Consider the following 18,948-nt stretch of genomic DNA (forward strand, 5'->3'; position numbering starts at 1 on the left):
CTGCATGCCCCAGTCTCTCCACCCAGACCAGCCTGAAGGCGCTGGCAGGAGGTGACAGAAGACTCCAGAATTCCTGGTGCAGCATGAGCAGTACTCATGCGTTAGCCGCGGTACTTAGCTTTGACAGGTCTTAACTGATGTTTATGACCACTTCCATTTTACCCATATTGATTAACAGTAATGGAGGAACAAAATTAAATATTACAGTAGCTTTGCTCACTAATTCAGGAAAGATGACAAACTTGTAGTTAACAAGGCCTGGGTGAGTCCCTCTCCCTATGTCAGCTTCATCCTTACAGGAGTTTACACTGTAAAATTGCCTTTTTTTACAATTTCCATTAAGCAGAGGAAAAACTGCCTGCCAGACCAAACCAAAGATATAGTGTGATGTATGTAATAATAATGATCCTTCAGTACATGACTAATTTAACCACTACGTGCATGTAAAATAGAAGGCAAATTTCTACCAGTAAACCAGAAAAACCATTTCTCAGCACCTTCTGTCCTAAAAGGTGAGGAGAAATGATCTTCAGCTCAGAGCTAAAGGCCAGCTTCCTTCCTCTTGAGCTCCAGTTTTTGAAATTAAACAGGAATAGAAGTGTAGATTTTGTGCCAGCTGCAAGGATGCTCAAGTACATGGACACTCCAGTCCTGGAACTGTGAAAAGGTCGAACTTTCACTGGATTTCAAGGTAGAATTCAAGCACAGAATGAAAACAGGTCACCTGGGATGGAGATTTCAGTAACGGCTTTCTCCGTCCGCAGATATATAGGATACATTTGTGATCTAATAGCAGACAAGCCTGTCGTTCCTCACTGCAAACCACTTACTATCAAGTCAGTCACCCTCAGTCCAGTCCCCTGTTTCAACAAGCAACGCAACGGCTGCCGGCCCTTCTGCGACATTCTCAGCGGAGAAACCAGAATCCTGACCACTTCCCAGGAGTATGAACGAATGAAGTGAGTTGCTGTGATCTCCTCCTATCCTTAGGAGCTTAGTGCAAGGAGGCTTTCGTTTTGCTCTAATGTGTCTAACGTCTGTGCTGCAGTCATTGCCAGGCTGCCTGATAAATGAGGGAATGCGTATATTAAGTGAGTGCCTAGCCTTGAAATAAACTCCCGGAGTGAGTCTGAAGCTGTCACGCGGTGGGATGCCTTCACAGAGGTAGTTCAGTGCTGTGTTGGCTTCCCCTGTGAAACGCTTCTCTTTCACCTAAGCCTGACACTAAGCAGAGCCCTGAATGCACCTTCTGTTTGCTTGGCCTGAACGAGATGATAGCTTCTACGTTGACATTGTTGATGGGTGGTAATGGCATTGTGGAAGGGAGCTTAACTGTGGATTTCCTTCTCTTCCCCTCAAAGAGAATACCGTGTGCAAGAAGGGAAAGTGCTAATCCCACTGGGAGCCACTGTCCATGGAGATGTTGTTGTTTCTGTCTACCATATGAGATCAACCATTGGGGGACGCCTTCAAGCAAAAGTAGGAGTTTAACTTCTCTCGCATGGTAGAGCCGATGTAGCTAACTAAGAGATGGCTAAATATGGGGTCTAAGGATGCACGTGGCACTTGTGATGAAAGTTTCCTTGCTTGACAGGAGATATAACACAAATTTGAGCAGTGCCAGGTGAAAACAGAGATGGAGAAGTCCATGATGCTTATGGTATCTCTTTATGGAGATGGTGTCCACTGGTAGGGTGTGGCATCCTTCCAGCTGATGCAGAAGAGAGAAACTGTGCAGCACTAACCAACTCAGAGCAAACCACCACCAAAGCCTCTACCTACACACTCTAAAAAGATGGGAGAAGATTTTCTTCTGCTCAAATTAGAATTACTTATTGAGCCGTTGCTCCTGCAGGGTGTCTTTTTCTTGCTCTAGAGCAGACTTCACTTTTTTGGTCATTAGGGCAAAAAGGCAATTTGGGTGGATTGGTGAGTTGTGGGGATAGGAGGGACCATTTAAGCTGCAGGCTGGTCAGACAGCCAGCCTCTTCATAGCCAAAAACCCTCTGAAAATGAGCAGAGCAAAGAAATGGGAGACAGCAGAAACTGGGGAGAATAGAAAAGTGCTGGAGTGAGCGCGCCCTGATGTCTCCTTCCCACAACACAGTAGCAGTGCTGCAAGTGAAAATAGGGGTTGGTCCCTGCTGTTCTAGGCTTTGCGACTGACCTTAAAATACTGTTCTCTGGCTCTTGTAATTGCGGAAATTTGGCAATGCAGGCTTGGATCTGCAAAACTTGGATCTGCAAAAACTGAATTAGGAGTTGTCGTACTCTAGTTGCTCCCTTAACCTTTATAGTGATGAAGGTTAATTGGCTAAATCCCTGAAGCAACCTGTTTAAATTGTAGTGACTTAAAGCACAAAAAGTGAGGAAAGGCCCAAGTTTTGTCCCACCTCATTAGCTCCCTGCAGATAGGTGCTGCATGGCTGGTCAGGCATAACCCTTTCAGACTCTCACAACCAGCTGGGTGTGGTGGCTGCATTCTCCCACCCTCACTCTATCCACTGATACTTTAATCTGAGATCTTGATAATTTTCCTGATGATACGTTTGAAACCTTAATGTTGAAGTTGGAGAGTGACCAGTGAACATTTTTTTCTTCTTTGTTATTGGTGCTGTTTGCTGTATAGCTGATACTTTACTGAAGCCTCTACTGCAGGTGAAACGGTCTTATTTTCTGGCAGTACAAACCTGCAGCTCCAATGTATTCAGAGGAAACAGATACCGGTTTCATTTAACTGCTAAAGCGCCAAGTAGATCCCAGAAATAAAGCCAAGCAGGGAAAGAAGGCGTATTTATGAATGCTGTGAGGGCACTCTGCTGTATGGAGGCAGCAGCGGCAGGGCTTAAGGCAGGTGGAAATATTTGTGTCTGAGAAGGAAAAGCTGTTTTCTGTAGAACAAGCAGAATGAATTAGCTTATACAGTGGTTATGATTAATCTATATAGTAACTGATAGTAAGGTAGACTTAATTAAATGCATGTGCTATAAACAAATATTTTAATTTCATGAATTTAGCACTTGTTCAGTCTGGTGCTTTGTGGTTTTGTTTTTTTTTTTTTTTTTTTCTTCAGATGACCAACACACAAATATTCCAGATTCAGTTTCATACTGGATTCATAGCCTTGGGAACAACCACACTAAAATTCACCAAGTGAGTATTTTAAGCTGAACATTAATTGAACCTGAAGCATAAAAGCCTTCTGAAGACTGAAGGAGAATATTCACAGATGAGATGTGAAAAGGCTGTTTGCACGCATATATTGAAAGATTTTATATAGCTTTGCAGAAATAACCTTTCCTTTTTAACTGTACAACTCTTGTTCCCATTTAGGCCTGAACTGGATGCCTGTGACTCACCAGACAAGTATCCTCAGCTCTTTCATGTTATACTGGACATAGAAATACAGTCTACTGATAGACAAACCGAATTAACTCCCCCATGGGAGAACTTCACGACAAAAGACATCAATCCAACCATTCTCTTCTCCTCTCATCAGGAGCATCAGGACACTCTTGCTTTGGCAGGTAAGACCTGCATAGACTTATTCAATTTACATGCTTACCTGCATGCTGAACTTTGTTTTGCTTGATTTTATTTATTTGGTGCTCTGTGCTGCAGGTAGAGGGCCCAGTGATTCACCCCAGGATAACATAAGAAATGTTGGACAGAGTGCATTCTTCTCATCTCTCAGCTGGCAAGGTATGCAGACTTGGTCTTCAAAGTAAAATCTGCTTCGAGCAAGACAAACAACTTTTCTTTCTTCCCCCCCTTCCTGGAGCACAGAGTCAGGCTGAAGGATCTGTTTGTAACATGTCTTTCCCATTAGATCACAGTGTATTGCTGGTCACACCCTTCTGTTGCAATTGAGTGGGAATTTATTTCCTACCACGTCCCCTTCAGACATTGCCTGCTTGTGCTGCATATGACAATTATTGACATCTTTCTGCTGTAAAGCTTCACCCGAGGCCCCCTTGATGCTAAAACCAAATTTAAGCTGCTTTTTCCTAATGTTGCACTTCATATATAGTGCTATGAGAACGTAGCATCCAGAGTGCTTGTCCGAGAGGCCAATTAATAAAGCTCAACATTTTGAAAATCTTGCAGCGCTGCTAGATGCAGCGTTCCTCCCCTGGCATCAGTGCCATGTAGGTAGGAACATGGTGTAAAGGATCCTTGTGGGCACAGCCAGGAGGGTGGCTTATGTCACTGCTCCTTCACAATGAGCCTTGTTTTGCCTGGATTTTGAGGCATGGCTGGAGATCATTCTGGATGCTTGGTCTTGACCCAGAAATTCATTCGGTTTGTACCTGTGGATGTTACACTTGCTGACTCTTCAGGCTTGATGAGAGTCAATTAACCTCTCTCTCTGTTTCCTGATCAATAAAGCTGGCTCCTTACAATACAGACCAGCAAAGACTTTAAATTAATCTTTGCAGAGGACTCTTATTTCAAAATCTATCAAAACGCTGCTGTGATATTCTCAGTAGCTTTTTGTTCTGCTTGTAAGCTGATTTTTGTGGGACCTTTGTGATGACAAAACTAACAGCTACCTAATTTTATTTTTAATCATCGTTTAGATCAGAAATCTGACAAAAGTAGCTCTCACCCCACCTCAGAGGATCGAGCAGCGTTGGTGCATGAGGAAAGCGAACAGTCAGATGACGAACTCTTGTCCCTTTCCAGTCAGCACAGTAATGCCAGCGGTGACAAGCCTCACGGGACACCAAAACACAGCAAAAAGCAGCAAGAGCCTCCAGCACCACCTCCGCCTGAAGACGTGGACCTGCTGGGCCTGGATGGTAGCCCTATGAGCAAGAGTTTTCCCTCGCAGCCCACTGCTGCCCCCTCCAACTCAGACTTGCTGAATGATTTGTTTGGGGTTGGCGGGCCAAGTTCCCAGAGTCAAAGTGGACAGCCTGCTGCTGAGGAGGTCTTCCACGTGGGGGGACCTGGATCTGTGCAGTCAACTCCTCGGCGTTCTGCAGCTTCAGCATCCCCATCCCCATCTCCAAGAGTAGGAGAAGGTAATAGTGGCTATGCCTAGCGTGTGACTCGGGGCACGTGCTTTGAGAATCTCACCTGGGTGATCTGCTCTGGGCTGTTGGATTCCTCTTGAGTATACTCATTTCGTGAAAATGAAGAGCTGCGAGGGATCCCAGGAGGCCAGCCAGCTGCTCTGCTCCAAGACAGGAGTTGGTGCATCTTCAGAGTCAAGAACACAAACCAGATTATCTAATTTGTTCCCTAAAGTCTCTCCTGGAGCTCACCCAAGTGTTTGGCTGGCTCCTTACACTGACAGCCACTGGAGATCATCAGTTTTGCTCTTATTACGTGTCCATTAATGCACATGGGGAGAACATGTGTTCATTTAAAAAAACCCAAAAGCCTCTTAGGTTTTGGGTAGACCCATAGCAGTTTTAATTTATTTTAACTTTAGTGGGTTTGGAGCTATGATACTAATCCTGGACTATGAAATACGGCTACACAATTCTGCTGTTTCTGGTCTTTCTGCAGACGAGATAGGCAATATGAGAAGATCTTTTGTTTCTTCAAAGACAGACTGATATCAGGCTGGCAGAAGGAGTAGTTGAATAGATATTAGTAAAAGGGATCTTTTGGAGGATTAAGTGAACAGAGGAGAGCAAGTGAAAATCATTTGTAAGTGAACAGGTGAAGAGCCCAATCGAAGTTGCTCAGATTTGCTGAGGGCCTCTAGACTAGACGGTTGGTTTTGCCAGAGGCAAAATGCAAACAAGTGGCCGGATCCGGCAGCCGGTCTCTGCGCACCGTGCCGAGCTGCACAGCCTCCCCATGTTTGGTTTGGCCTAATCCTTTATGTTACACTTTAAGAGCTGATGTTGTCACCATGTACCTGATTCAAAGAGCACAGTATGCTGACTTAACTTTTTCTCAGCAACTAATCACTTAAAGCATTTGCAACACCTGCCAACTTGTATGTAAAATGCTATTTTTTCATTTTGTTAAGGAGGTGCATGGGGCTGACACTGGTAGCACCTACCACAGGATGGCCATGGTTTCTGAAGACTCTTCTTGAGTCCTCCTTTCTCAGCTAGAAAAAAAAAAAACAAATCTGCAGGCTTGGGGAGGTTTGTCTGCTAGAACACTCAAACATCAGTTGCCTGTAGTGTTTTTTGAAGCAAAAGGGACAAGAGCAGTTTTAATCTACTTGTACCAAGCCTTGTGAAGGGAGGGAAGAGATGGAGACTGAGGACTGGAGGTAGGAGAGGGGAGAAGAACACAAGTTTCAGTGGAAGAAATTGGGCCACTTGTGTATGGAGAAGGTTCATCTTGCTGTGGCTGTTGTATGCTCAGTCTGAGATATTTTGCCTCAGGGGTGGGCAGGTTGTGCAGACACGCATCTCACAAGGCACAGGTGCAGCAACAGTATCAGGAAAAGCTTTCTGGATATTGTTGTTGGGCTTTGCACAGCCAGATTGGTGCCTGGAAGAAAAAGGAAAAGGATTGCACAGCAAAATTGTCCCGAGCCAGGAAAGCAAGAATAAGAGCTTGTGAGATAACTGAGAACTAGTAATTTATTGAGTATCCTAAACAATAAGTAACATAAGTAGTGAGTCATTAACACAATGCGTAGCTTCTCAGGATTGTATCTTTCTTACAGTAGTATATATTGCATCTCTCTTCAGGATGATCTTTACCTTGAACTTGTTGGCAAGTAAGAATTTGAGTGACTTCATAGGGGCTTCTTTTGTTGCTTGGGCTTGTATTTTTTTTAAGTGGAAGACAGTAGGCTAAACAAATTGATCAAAAATGGAGTTTGAGAATGAACTGGGTTTTTGTAACAAATGATGCTATGTAGGAAAGATACCAGTTATTTTCTAAAGCTATTTCTAACAGACAGTCCTTTTACCCTCGACACATATAATCTTTGACAGCCTAAAATCATCTTGGATGGTGTTCAGCTCTTGAGAGGAAGCAGGAATTGCACCGGGGCGCTAACTCCAAGCCTTCCCTCACCATCCGTTTACGTATTGGCAGTATGTGCAAGTTGAAACTTCATCTGAAGTGCCTAAGTATCTAAATAGTCACTTCAACTGCTAAATTCAGCCCCTCTCTTTGAAAAAGACAGATGGGATCAACAAATGTGTTGCCATGACCAAGTTGTGTGGCTCTCTAGGTCCCCTAGAATCTGGCTAGGGTACGGATACTTTCTAGCTGCTCTCCCACAGTCGCATGCTGTTTCCTATTTGGTATCTGCAAGTATTAAGTTTTTTCTTCACACACCAGTGTCTTTTCCCTGAAGCACATTCATTGTACAAGCTAATGATTTAGTTTTCTCAAATATGTTTTTACAGCCACTGCCTTTGATCCATTTGGAAGTAGCCCTAAGCAAACTGGTCCAGACCTCCTGGGTTCCTTTCTTGGTTCATCAGCTGTCCCCGGTGATCCTTTCCTTCAAGCAACAAGAAGTCCTTCACCAACTGTGCACAGTGATCCCTTTCACATGGGTAAGAAAGCAAGGTTCTTCTAGTGTATTTAAGTAAACGTGAAATGCTGCTTTTAAATGAAGCCATTAAGTACAAACTGATGCTTACCATAAAATGACTCTAAACCACAGAAACCCCACTAAACAGGAAAGAGCTTTTTGTCTCCAGACTTAAAGCATATTCATAATTTGAAGTGTGGTAGGATGAGGCTAGTTTTGCCCAAGTCTTATACTTAATTAATAAGCTATTTGTATACATGGAAAAAGAGACCATGAAGAATGTCTGCCTGCATATTCCTGTGGTTATGAGGTCTCATTTAAACCAAACTGCCATTAATTGAGCTAAATAGAGCATGGCATATTAAGCCTGCTAGAGAAAATACACATCCTTTGGTAATTTTAGTTACAGGCATATGCTTTCTTTAGTTCTGATGGTAACCCTGGCCAAATTTACACTTGAATTTCCTTTTCTTTATTGGTCTTTTTTCTTCCCTTTGTTCGAAATGTTCCTTAGTTGTCCCCTTCTGCCCCAATGCCAAAATTTTAATGTTGTTCCCCCCTCTGAAACACATACAGATACAAATTTGTTTGTGTCTGATCATTTACCACATGTCCCTTGGGTGCAACAGTCTCACTGGAAAGCCAGAATGACAAAGGAGTGAAGTGGTGTGCTGCTGGCACTGCTTGCATCCTTGCTTTGCCAAGCTCGGGTACTGGATGTTAACTCTGTGAATAAGACGGTTGGGTCACACCTGGAGCTGGCTGCACTAATGAAAGGAATTTAAATGGTATCCCAGCACGATGAGGTATTAAATTACAGTGCTAATGTATATGGATAATGAAATGCTGGCAGGGTGAACTGCATAGATGTGCAGACTTTATTTGATACAGGGTTAAATGAAGGACTGTGTGAGTTTTTTCTGGTTTACATCTATGTGGGCTGTTTTGCTGTATTGGTTTTCACCATCCTTGCCCTTTTGCATGTAGAGTATTTCCTTGGGTTGAGATGTAATCAGAAACACAAAACCCCATGTGTTATTCTGGTGGTAAGGTTTTTATAAATAAGTATATAAAGCCTCTGACCAAAGCTATCACAAAACGGACAATGTAAATCTGTGTCCTTCTCTACTTACCTCCATATAGTATGAGATCAGGAAAAAAACCATTAAATTTATCATGCCCATCGTGGGGGAGAAGTGCACTTCTAATTTGCAAATGGTAGACGGGCACATTACTGTCTCTCCTGCTCCTTGCCCCCTGCTCTTTGTAAACACTGGATTATGTCAGTTTTTCTGTACTACTTTGAGACATTTATACATAATCGTTCTGCTTAGCTTCTAGCACACCAACGGTTTCCATACAACCAGATGTTTCCGGTGGTTGGGACTGGCCCAACAAACCAGGTAGGTATCATAAAAATTCAGGACAAAAAGCCTTTAAGGAGCCCTGAGAGAGGAGAGGCAGAGGGAAAGTGCTACCTGTGACTGAAGAACACAGTTTTTTTCTTTTTGCTGCTTATCACTTTGACTAATACAACAAAACTTCTGTCAGGATTTTAGTTAGTCTCAGCTCAATGGCAGCAGGCATGCTGCCTGTTGCCTTGGTCTCCTAGTCATGCAGGTGAGCATCTGGCTAGAGACTACCAAACTCCTCCTGTTCAGAAATCTGGGTTTCCTTCCTCAAGAAACCAGTGGGACGGGTGCTCAGTGAGGATGTACATAGTTGTGTTTCATGCCAGTGTAGAGCTAAGAGAAGGACCTGGGAAGTGCTCTGTGCTCCTGGGATGCCACTAAACAATAGCATGATTCTTTCTAATCTTGGGAGAATATGTGTCCTACTAAAAGTTGCTTCCTGGAGGCTTCTAGTTCTTAAAATATATCCATTTGTCATAATTACTTTGTCACCGCAGACAGTTTAGGGAACATTTTTGTTGCTGAGCCTAATTGTGAGTGGGTGTGCAACTAGTCTGGGTTGAAACAGCAACACTGAGTTGAGACTGCTTAGGAACCCGACAATAGTACACTTAATTTTAACAGCAGTGTTCTAACATCATGTGAGCACTAGGTAAGAGCTGTGCTCATGTAATATAGGGATAAAAACTGAGTTAATTTTTTTTTTTTGCTTGTTTGTTTTTTGTTTTTTTCGCTTTAAGGTGGCCTGGGAAGTAAGTCAGCTGCTACCAGTCCTACAGGATCCCTCCACAGCACTCCCACTCATCAGCCCAAACCCCAAACACTGGATCCGTTTGCTGATCTGGGGACTCTTGGAGCAAGTTTAGCAGGTTTGCACCCCTTATTTAAAAAAAATAAAATAAAATAAAATTACCAGCTCTGTTTTAGAGAAATAAGATGAATTGCTTGGTATGTGACAAAGAGCTCCATGGGTCCTCTCAACCTACCTGCACGCCACCGCCACTTCCAAGCTTTCCCTTCTGTCTGATTCTCTGTAAGCTCTCATAAATCTTTCCTTTTAGTAATCCTCCATAAAAAACACTGGTAGCAACTTGTTGGGCCCTTGGTAGGCTATGGGATTGCAGAGCATAACCTCTATTTTATAAGTCTAAACAGTCTCTGGCTAAGGATGCTCTGCATTTAACTCTGGCAAACTGTTGGTACAGACCTTGGAGCAGTGCTGGGGTTGAGACTTTGGCTCTTCAAAACTTCTGGGGGTCCTTGAGGAATTGTTTCCTTCTAGATTTGACTCATTTTTGTCCTTTGTGAAGAAACCCGTGGAACCTTACTAATCTGCCTCTAATTTGCAGTACTATCTAAAGGTGGTGTCTGAACCCATTTTCATTTGTACCTGGTTACAAAGGACTGTCTGCTTGACTGCTTAGACAAGTGTTTTCTCCTTGTTTTATCCCAGAAAACGATGAGCAAACCCTCTATCCCAGTGTTAAAAAGGCAGTTCTGACAAATTATGTAAGTTTTCCTTAAAACCCAGCACGTCTGCTTCTCTGACTCTGGTAAATAGATTTTTCTTCCCTTTGTCACTGCCCCCAGCTCTTTGCAAGCCATTGTGGTTTTATCTGATGTTTGTTTTCTCCTTTGCGTCAGTACCAGCATGGTTCTGGAATTAGGTTTCCCAGTTCCCTCTGCTGGATCACTAGCTGCTCTGCAGGAGCAAAATAAAAAGCATGCCAAGACCCACGTCAGAGCCATTGAGGTGCTTTTAAAACATGTATTCTGTAGCAAAGTTATGGAGTTTAAAAACAAATGACTTGGCATCCACGGGATATTTAACCACATTTTTGTTGTTCATTGCGAAGTCAAAAGCACCTCATCCAGTTTCCATGACATGCTTCAGGGCTCAAAGGTGAGCGTGGATGTTAGTCTCAAATAATAAACCACTAACACTGCGAACCTCCCACAAACTTAAGCCACAGGAGCATCCCCTGAAGTGATAGGGTGCTGAAACACAGAACTCTGTGGGATAATATTGCACCAGCACAGCGTAAGGAGAGATACTATTTCAACATACGTTGACTTGATGTTGCCACCGTAACAGGCAGCAGCTGTGGTCCCTAGTTAGCTGCCCGTAGCTTTCCCTGTGTTTCCCCAACGCGCTGTTCCTCCAATTCCTGTGCAATCTTCAAAGGCAGGTGCTGCCATTTAAGCAGCTCCCAGGGCAGTGGCAGGAAAGTTGAAGGGTTCGGTGTTGCAAAAGTAAGTTTGTGACCGAGCTGAAACTAGAAGCCAGCTGCTTGGGGGGATTTTGTTTGGGTTCTGGTTTTGGAAGGCAAGTCAGTTTGCTGTTTGCTAATTCCCACCGGCACTCCTTTCCCCCGTACTCTGCAGGTGGCCCTTCTTTTGCCAGTAAACCGACCACACCGACGGGCATGGGTGGAGGATTCCCCCCCTCGCCACAGAAACCCTCTCCCCAGGCCATGGGCGGCAGCGGTTGGCAGCAAGGAGCGGGCTATGGCTGGCAGCAGGCACAACCCAAAGCCCAGCCAAGCATGCCTCATGCCTCTCCCCAGAACAAGCCCAATTACAACGTGAGTTTCTCAGCCATGCCTGGAGCACAAAACGAACGTGGAAAAGGACCAGCTAACGTTGGTAAGCTTTTCAGAGTTCGGCATCCAAAAGGTTGCCTCCTCCTAATATTGATTTGATGCTCAAACACCTTAACAGGCTAGGGTCTAAGCAAGTAAGTCATGCTGATCTTTTGATGATATATAGAGGTCAACACTAGTTGTCTTGTCGTAGACTCTAAAGAATGCTAATATTTAGGAAATTCTGTATTCCAAGTGGGCTTTGATAACAATAATTCAAAAGTAACATTAGCCTATACCTTTTTTGTGAGAACCTGCACGCTCACTAGCACTGGGAGATTATTACAGGGATAAGCATGGGGGTGGCTCGGGTAGAAAAGCAGTATTAAATAAACCTGTATTGTTAGAAGAACTTCAAATCTTTTTGTTTTTCAAGATTCAAAACCAAAAGTGTCTGCAGATTTCGAAGATCTGTTATCTGGTCAAGGTTTTAATGCTCACAAGGACAAAAAGGGCCCCAAAACAATAGCTGAGATGAGAAAAGAAGAAATGGCTAAGGAGATGGACCCCGAAAAACTAAAAGTAAGCAGTACTCTTGGTTATGCTTTTAGAATTATTCAGCATGTCTTTGGTCCTCACTGTGCTGGAAGCTGCTTGAAACACTGCCCGTGGCAGGGGCAATAAACCGCCAGCTGTCCTGCGCGTGAGGCAGCTGAGAGAACCTTCCAGATCATTTCGTGCCAGAAGCTATCCTCCTGTTTTAGCACCTACTTCAGCGCACAGCCTCCGTGTGCTCTCTCTCGTGCTTGCTTTCTGTAAAGTCAGCGTCTAAACTTGAGAGCATCACAAACTGCTGCGGTCCCCATTCGCGTGCCAGATAGCAATGAGCTAGTGTGACCAGAAAGGCAACGTCAGAAACTGCAGGTGATGGGGAATAGCTGGAAGAATCTCCGCTATCTCATCAGAATGAGAGATACCTCTTAGAAAAAGCTGTAAGTTTGTAAAAACTCTGTTCTGAAATAGCTTCTTACAAATAAACCAGATAAAAGAGCAGTGACCATCTCTGCCAGTCCTTCCACCAAACCAGGTTTTGCTGAAATGAGGGTTGTTCTCCACACGATGAGATTGCTTTGGGGCAGGTAGTGAGAACTTCCTGCTGTTTGTTCATATAATAAATTCTAATGCCTTCCCTGGAGATGTGAGCATCCTTTGGAAAGGATTTAAAACTCCAAGGTTACATTTCTGTCCTAAACCAGACAGTAGCAAACAGTGGCTTGCTCAATGTTACTGTCAGGGCTGCTGGTCTTCCACACCACTCCAGCCCTGATTAGCAGGCACAGTTAATTGAACTAATTCTCCATCTCATTAATCTTGTCTGCTTTGGAATTCTCTCCTACCTCCTCAGTAAATTGCCAAGCTACAGGCCTATTATGAAGGGAAGGAAATTCAGTCTGTCCTGTCTTACATTTGAAATATGAAACCACAAATGATAATTATAGAAGGATACAGAACTGAGAGGAGAAGCCCAAGCAAAAGCCAAGTAAACTTCTAGAAACTAGAATGAGTGAATTCTTAATATATATATATATATATATATATATATATATATTATTTTTTTTTTTTTAACCTTGTGGAAAGGTTTAAACCTTTGGAAAGTGTGTGCCAGCAACCATGCTGAACATGAACGTCAGCCACATGTAGCCAGGCTGGACAGCTGTCAGGCCATAGCAGTGGGCAGCAGTTTTCCCAATTCAAAAGCTATACAGCTCCAGCGACTCATGTGGTACTACTTCATGTGTGCAACACCTTCTCCTCAGCAAGCTGCCAAATCACTAAAGCACCCAGCCGACTCTCCCTTCCCAATACAATTCCTTTTGCTCTGATGCGTTTTATTTCATTGAGTCACTTCAGTTCAGCCTGGAACTGTTAAATCTATTTATGCTTTGGTTTTCACATTTGCTTCCCTTTCCTCCTCCCTTTCCCCAGCTGTAGGCTAAGATGGCAACCACAAGGAAACATCACCTAGGAAAGTGGACTACCTATTGCTTTATTTGACTGCTGGATTGCAGGTAGCAAATACATATATGGAGAGAATTGAGGCTTCTGACTTGGAGCTTAAAAAGATTTGTATTGAAGCCCACCTTCAACATGACTCTTTTGGAAGACCTAACTCAAGACACGCACAAAAGATACACACCCACAACAGGATTCTAGTCAAGCTTACTTTAGGTGTACAATTAAGATTGCTGAAGAGCCACACGGTTAAACATTTAATTTCTTTTGACTATTTCATCTAGTGGCTGTTCATAAGCATTACCAACTCGGTATTTTTAGCAGGGACGTTGTTCAAGGTGTGTCTTAACTTTCAAGCAGTGATATAAAAATTAATGACAAAGTAGAGTCTGACAAATGTTTTCCAAAGGTTTTCTAAAGCTTGGAAAGAAATGTAAGATGCTCCTTGGTGTCATTGCTATTCAAATGAAGAAACTTTTTCCTACTGGAATATCTAATGTAAGGCATAAATTGAGACTGACATTCTTCTTTCCTAGGTCCTGGAATGGATTGAAGGGAAGGAGAGAAATATAAGAGCCCTGCTGTCCACAATGCACACAGTCTTATGGGCAGGGGAGACCAAGTGGAAACCCGTTAGTATGGCAGATCTTGTCACTCCAGAGCAAGTGAAGAAGGTGTACCGGCGAGCAGTGCTTGTCGTTCATCCTGACAAGGTAAGGTTTTCCTAGTTTCACATTGTTCAGAAATTGCCTCTGTTCTCCTAATTATGAAGTGTTGAATGTGGTTGCTTAATTAATTGGTGCAAACATCTTTGTAGAAAGTAGCAGTACAAAATTTTTGCCAGTTTCTGGAAGGTGAGAACTCTAACTACTCCCAGCCCCAACACTGTGCTTGGTACACGCTGCTCCAAGCAACAGAGATTCAGATCTTCACTTTTTGTCACCCTCACTTTGACTCAAAGCCATACTGGTGGTGAACAACAGTCCAGAATATCGTGCCTGCTAAAGGAGGTGGTGTGATAAAGGCATATGAAAGGACAGGAGTCTTAAAATCAAACTCCTAAAATGGAAGAATCGGGTTATCTGATTATCCAACTTGTGACTTGTGGTCTTACGGCTTATACTTGCCAACCAGGGTGCAATGTCACCATCTGGGAAGCCCTGTGGTGATGATGAGGCTTCCACTTTAAAGAAAATGTAGGCCCTGAGAGTTTCATGGCAGTGGACATGGCTTGAGAAGATGTGGGCTGCCCAGAGACTTGCAGGAATATTGCTTTTTATCAAGGAACGGTGTCAGGTGGTGGCTCCTTCCCTTCAGTGCAGGTAAAATGCATCTTGCAAAGCCTAAGTTAGATTTTTTTTCCCTTGGGACTGCAGTGCTTTGTCATACCTGGGGGGTTATGAGCTCTGAGGAGCAGAACAGCTGAAGAGCCAAGAAATTCTTAAGCTGCAAACATGGTAAGTGGCCGTCAGCAGCAGCTTATTCTTGTCAAAGAACGAGTGAAAACCATTCATGGAAAGTGAACAATAAGTGCTTGAGAATCTAGATGCTCAAATGTCAAGTTTCTGTAGTCTGATTCAGTAGATGTGATATCCCTCTTTCTGTTTTTGTTCCAGGCTACCGGGCAGCCATATGAACAATATGCAAAGATGATATTTATGGAGCTAAATGATGCCTGGTCAGAATTTGAAAACCAAGGACAAAAACCATTGTATTAGGTACTTTCTCAGTCTCCACTAGAGACCTGTGCTAGTGCTTATATAGTCTCTTGTCACAAATGTCACAGATCAACCAAACTCTGGCTGGAAATTCAGAAGTTTCAGAAAACTAAGAGCCTAATACTTATCATGAAGAACAAGAGAAAGGTTTCCTTACACTTGCATCAAGAATCCTGAGTTCAGAGGAACTCTAGCCACCTGGCTTGTCATATGAGAGCCACGGGGTTACAGTTTCTTGTAACTTTTATATTTTTCTTTGGATTCAAATGGGGCGAGAGAACACGTTCTGGGAAAAGGTGGAATTATTCTGTCTCTGGCACAGCGTAGCTGGTGAGTTTCCTACTTTTTTGTGATATGTGATATGGCAACACTTCAGCTGAGTTCAAAAACTGGTGGTGAAGCCCAGACTTCAATGTACTTTCTTCTTAGGTTTGGATCAAACTTTATCAAATTTCAGTGCTCAGATGTGGTTTAGGCACACTTCTAACAGTCACCATTTGCTGCTTAATTGCTCATATAGTATAGTATGCCTGAATAGAGACAAAGCTGAATCCTGGGTTAGATCAGTGTGGCAGCTGACTGCTGCTTTACGCATTAATACTGTACTTCACCTCACAGTCCAGCAGTGAAATATGCAGAAGAAATTCCTCAGTTATGGAGCAAGTGTGTTTTTTTTTTTTTTTTTTTTTTTTTTAAGGCAAGCAACAAGTAATTGATGTTGGTTTGTTAAACAGCCCTTCTGGAGGAATAGGGAACTGGGGGGAAGGGTGAATCCACATTTGTAAAAGTGACAAATGAGCATGTACTGCATTTCCCATGACGTTCTCATCAGTAGCTTGAAACCATCAAACAAAAGAACTATCAACAAGCTATAACTCTGCTGCCAAGTTTTAGAAACTTCCCAGGCTATAGGCAACACTTCCCCTCCTGAGGATTCAGAAGACTTTTTCCAGCCCACTTGTATCACCTCTATGCCTTTATCAGCTCCAGAGCACTTGGAAAAGGCTCTTGGCAGAATGCAACCTGTTGCAACTTCACTTTTCAGATCATGGCGTACAAGCTGTCATGCATCTGTGGACCAGGTCTGATTCATGAGGTAAATACAGTGCAAATTGATTATCCTAAAAGTTTTTATTGGACCAAAGCAATAATATCACAAGGAGATATCTCTGATGCTAAAGCTGAAGCATCTTTCCTAGTTAAAAAGCAAGTTACACTCTTCACCCCAAGTTCTGGCGTTCTCCTTTTGTAGAATAACTACAGCTAGCAGTTTATTTACCAACATGTTGTATCTGTATTTGAGCTTTGAAAGGGCAGGTATATTCAGATGACGGGCAGGAAATCATTTGTATTTACTGCTTAAGGAACAGGTTGCCATCTGATGTGAGTCTTTAAAGCTGGTGGTTTTTAAAGACAATCCACTTGTTGCACTTACATTTTCAAGTGGCAAAACTTTTACTGCAGACAGTGTGTCAAAGTACATTGCTTTCTGTATAAAAGTCATCCTTTTGTTGTATTGGTCCATTATTTACTACCATTAACTGAAAATGTGAAACCAACACATAGGTCTCCTTTTATATAAAGGACCTTAAGATAATAGTAACAAACTGGATGTTATTTATTAATGTTTTGATCCAGTATGTGCTTGTCTTATTTAAAGAGATAACTGGAATGTGAATCATGTTCCTGTGATTTGTTGGTTTATTGTTTCTCATTCACATTTGTAGATATTGTGACTTATGCCTATATAATAAAAATGATCTCATTACTACAATGTACTTTTTTAATGATGAAAACTACATTAGCTTTGTATCGAGTTTGTCATGGCACATAACTCTGGATACTCATACATTCACAAAACACAAATCCATCATTAAACTTTATCTACCAAAAGAAACCCTCCCCATTTAAGCTTTGATTACTTCCATCCCTAATGTTTTTATGGATGCATGAAAGTATTAGGACGTATGTATATCAAAATAGTTAACTAAAAAAAAAAAAATTCTTGTCATATCTGGTAGTGACAGAGGTTATCAATGTTCAGGTTTACTGTTTGACTAAATTATTGTAATTTTTGTAAATACGGTATATACTCAATGAAATTGTGACTGGTCTAAAACATTTGTACATACATTAAAAAGCTCAGATTAACATATTCAGGTATGTTTTGTGCTTGTGTGGGAAAAAAAAACACCTCTACCTACTTGCTGAATCACAGTTCAGAGTAACTTCTCTGTAAATGCTGGATAAGCAACAACAAATCCATGTACAGTAAATCAAAACTTCTTTTGTCTACAGCGCCTTACATGTATAACTAACACCTGTCCATTGCTCTGGCACAGAGTTGGGTACAACCTGTGTGGTACATATAAAGGTAACCATAAATTACTTGCTCCTGAGGAAAAATTTTTTTTTCCTAGACCTTTTATTTCCTCAAAAGCAAACAAGCTACATGAAGAAGCCAGTTCCCATTACTGCAGGCAGACTGTAAGAACAGCAAGGGCTTAATTTAGAGAAAATTTGCAGCCTTTTGTGCTTAAGAGAAAAACCCTTCAATCCAGCAGAAACAGAAGCATGTTAAGTTACCATCTTTTATGTTTTGATTTTTTTAGGCAAGTTAATTCAGGTTCATCTTTGTATGTTCATTGTAGGTCCAAAGCCATTTACATTAGCAGCAGCTGTATCATGATGTAAGCTTGTAGTGAAACTCCTAGAGCTTTTTTGCTTGTTGATGACAGCCGAAGGATCTGGTTTGCTCTTACAGGGAAAGGGTCTCTACATCATTCTCTGTCCCAAAATAAGCCTCAAAATGCCGAGTTCAATTGCTGCTCACAAACTGTGACCAGACCACAGTGTTTAAATCGTATGCCTGCTCCCATGCTAGGGGTGATGTGCCTTGGCCGGTGACACTGTCACCTCTTTAAAGCGGTCACTAAGACCCTGTGGCAATTCACACCTTGGAGTTCCAGGTGATTTTTCCCAAATTAAGACATTTTGGAAGCAACTTGTTACTTGCTATTCTTGTGTGCCTGTGTTTCAGAGAGCCACAGCCAAGCAAGTCAGCAAATGTAGCACCTAACAAAATTTTCACTCAAAGCATTTAGCTACTTCAGCCTGCTGTTTTAAAAAGGCTGCCTACTTGGCCTGGAATCATTTAAAGTTATTAACTAAATTGGGAAAAAAAATCTGTATAAGCAAAGCTATGAAATGAGAGGACGTGCTGATAGGCAGAGATGGGAGATATCAAAAGCAAACCTTCCTGGGGAAGTGTATCCAAAGGGCTGTGTACAACCTTCCTCAAAAAAGGCTGTTCTTGGGTCAAAAATGGGATCTCAAAAACATAAGGCTTGAAAAATCTGGCTCTAAAACAGCCATGCAAAAGCCATGCCCTTCTCGGTGTGGACTAGCAGAAGGGTGGGTGCTGCAGATCCTGAGAAGGTACTGTATGAGACAGGGCAGACGCCTGGGTTTGGTTTTTGGGGGTGAAAACAGGGGTTTCGGAAGCAGCAAAATAGCAGTGGCTGGGGGGCGGGGGGCTCCTGAAAATTGTATTTATGTATTGAAATGGTGCCTGTGCACACGGATATACATGTATTTACACACCTATACACCAGATATAAAACCAGACAGGTATTTCTGCGGGGGTGTGTGTGTTAAACGCCCGCCCCGAGGCCTCCCTGGAGGCGGCGAAACGCCACCCGTCGCCATGGCGACGCCGCCTCAAAGCGAGCCCCGCCCTCTTCCCGCGGGACCCG

The 18,948-nt window shown here is 42.7% G+C and overlaps 1 protein-coding gene across 3 annotated transcripts in view; it reads left to right on the forward strand.

The window, feature by feature from the left end:
• Positions 1-17,346, forward strand: part of DNAJC6 (DnaJ heat shock protein family (Hsp40) member C6) — a 51,867-nt gene extending 34,521 nt beyond the window's left edge. For all 3 annotated transcript variants that reach the window (XM_033008801.2, XM_042807343.1, XM_042807334.1), the window contains 13 exons: positions 765-959; positions 1,362-1,479; positions 3,074-3,153; positions 3,334-3,527; positions 3,622-3,702; positions 4,581-5,027; positions 7,338-7,490; positions 8,803-8,871; positions 9,621-9,749; positions 11,266-11,526; positions 11,899-12,044; positions 14,012-14,188; positions 15,092-17,346. In XM_033008801.2, coding sequence (XP_032864692.1) covers positions 765-959; positions 1,362-1,479; positions 3,074-3,153; positions 3,334-3,527; positions 3,622-3,702; positions 4,581-5,027; positions 7,338-7,490; positions 8,803-8,871; positions 9,621-9,749; positions 11,266-11,526; positions 11,899-12,044; positions 14,012-14,188; positions 15,092-15,193 — 2,152 coding nt within the window. In that variant the 3' untranslated portion in view covers positions 15,194-17,346. The remainder of the gene's footprint in view (positions 1-764; positions 960-1,361; positions 1,480-3,073; positions 3,154-3,333; positions 3,528-3,621; positions 3,703-4,580; positions 5,028-7,337; positions 7,491-8,802; positions 8,872-9,620; positions 9,750-11,265; positions 11,527-11,898; positions 12,045-14,011; positions 14,189-15,091) is intronic.
• Positions 17,347-18,948: the final 1,602 nt, after the last annotated feature.

This window comes from Tyto alba, unplaced genomic scaffold, assembly GCF_018691265.1.
Source record: "Tyto alba isolate M040663 unplaced genomic scaffold, T.alba_DEE_v4.0 Super-Scaffold_1000006, whole genome shotgun sequence".
NCBI classification, from domain to species: Eukaryota; Metazoa; Chordata; class Aves; order Strigiformes; family Tytonidae; genus Tyto; species Tyto alba.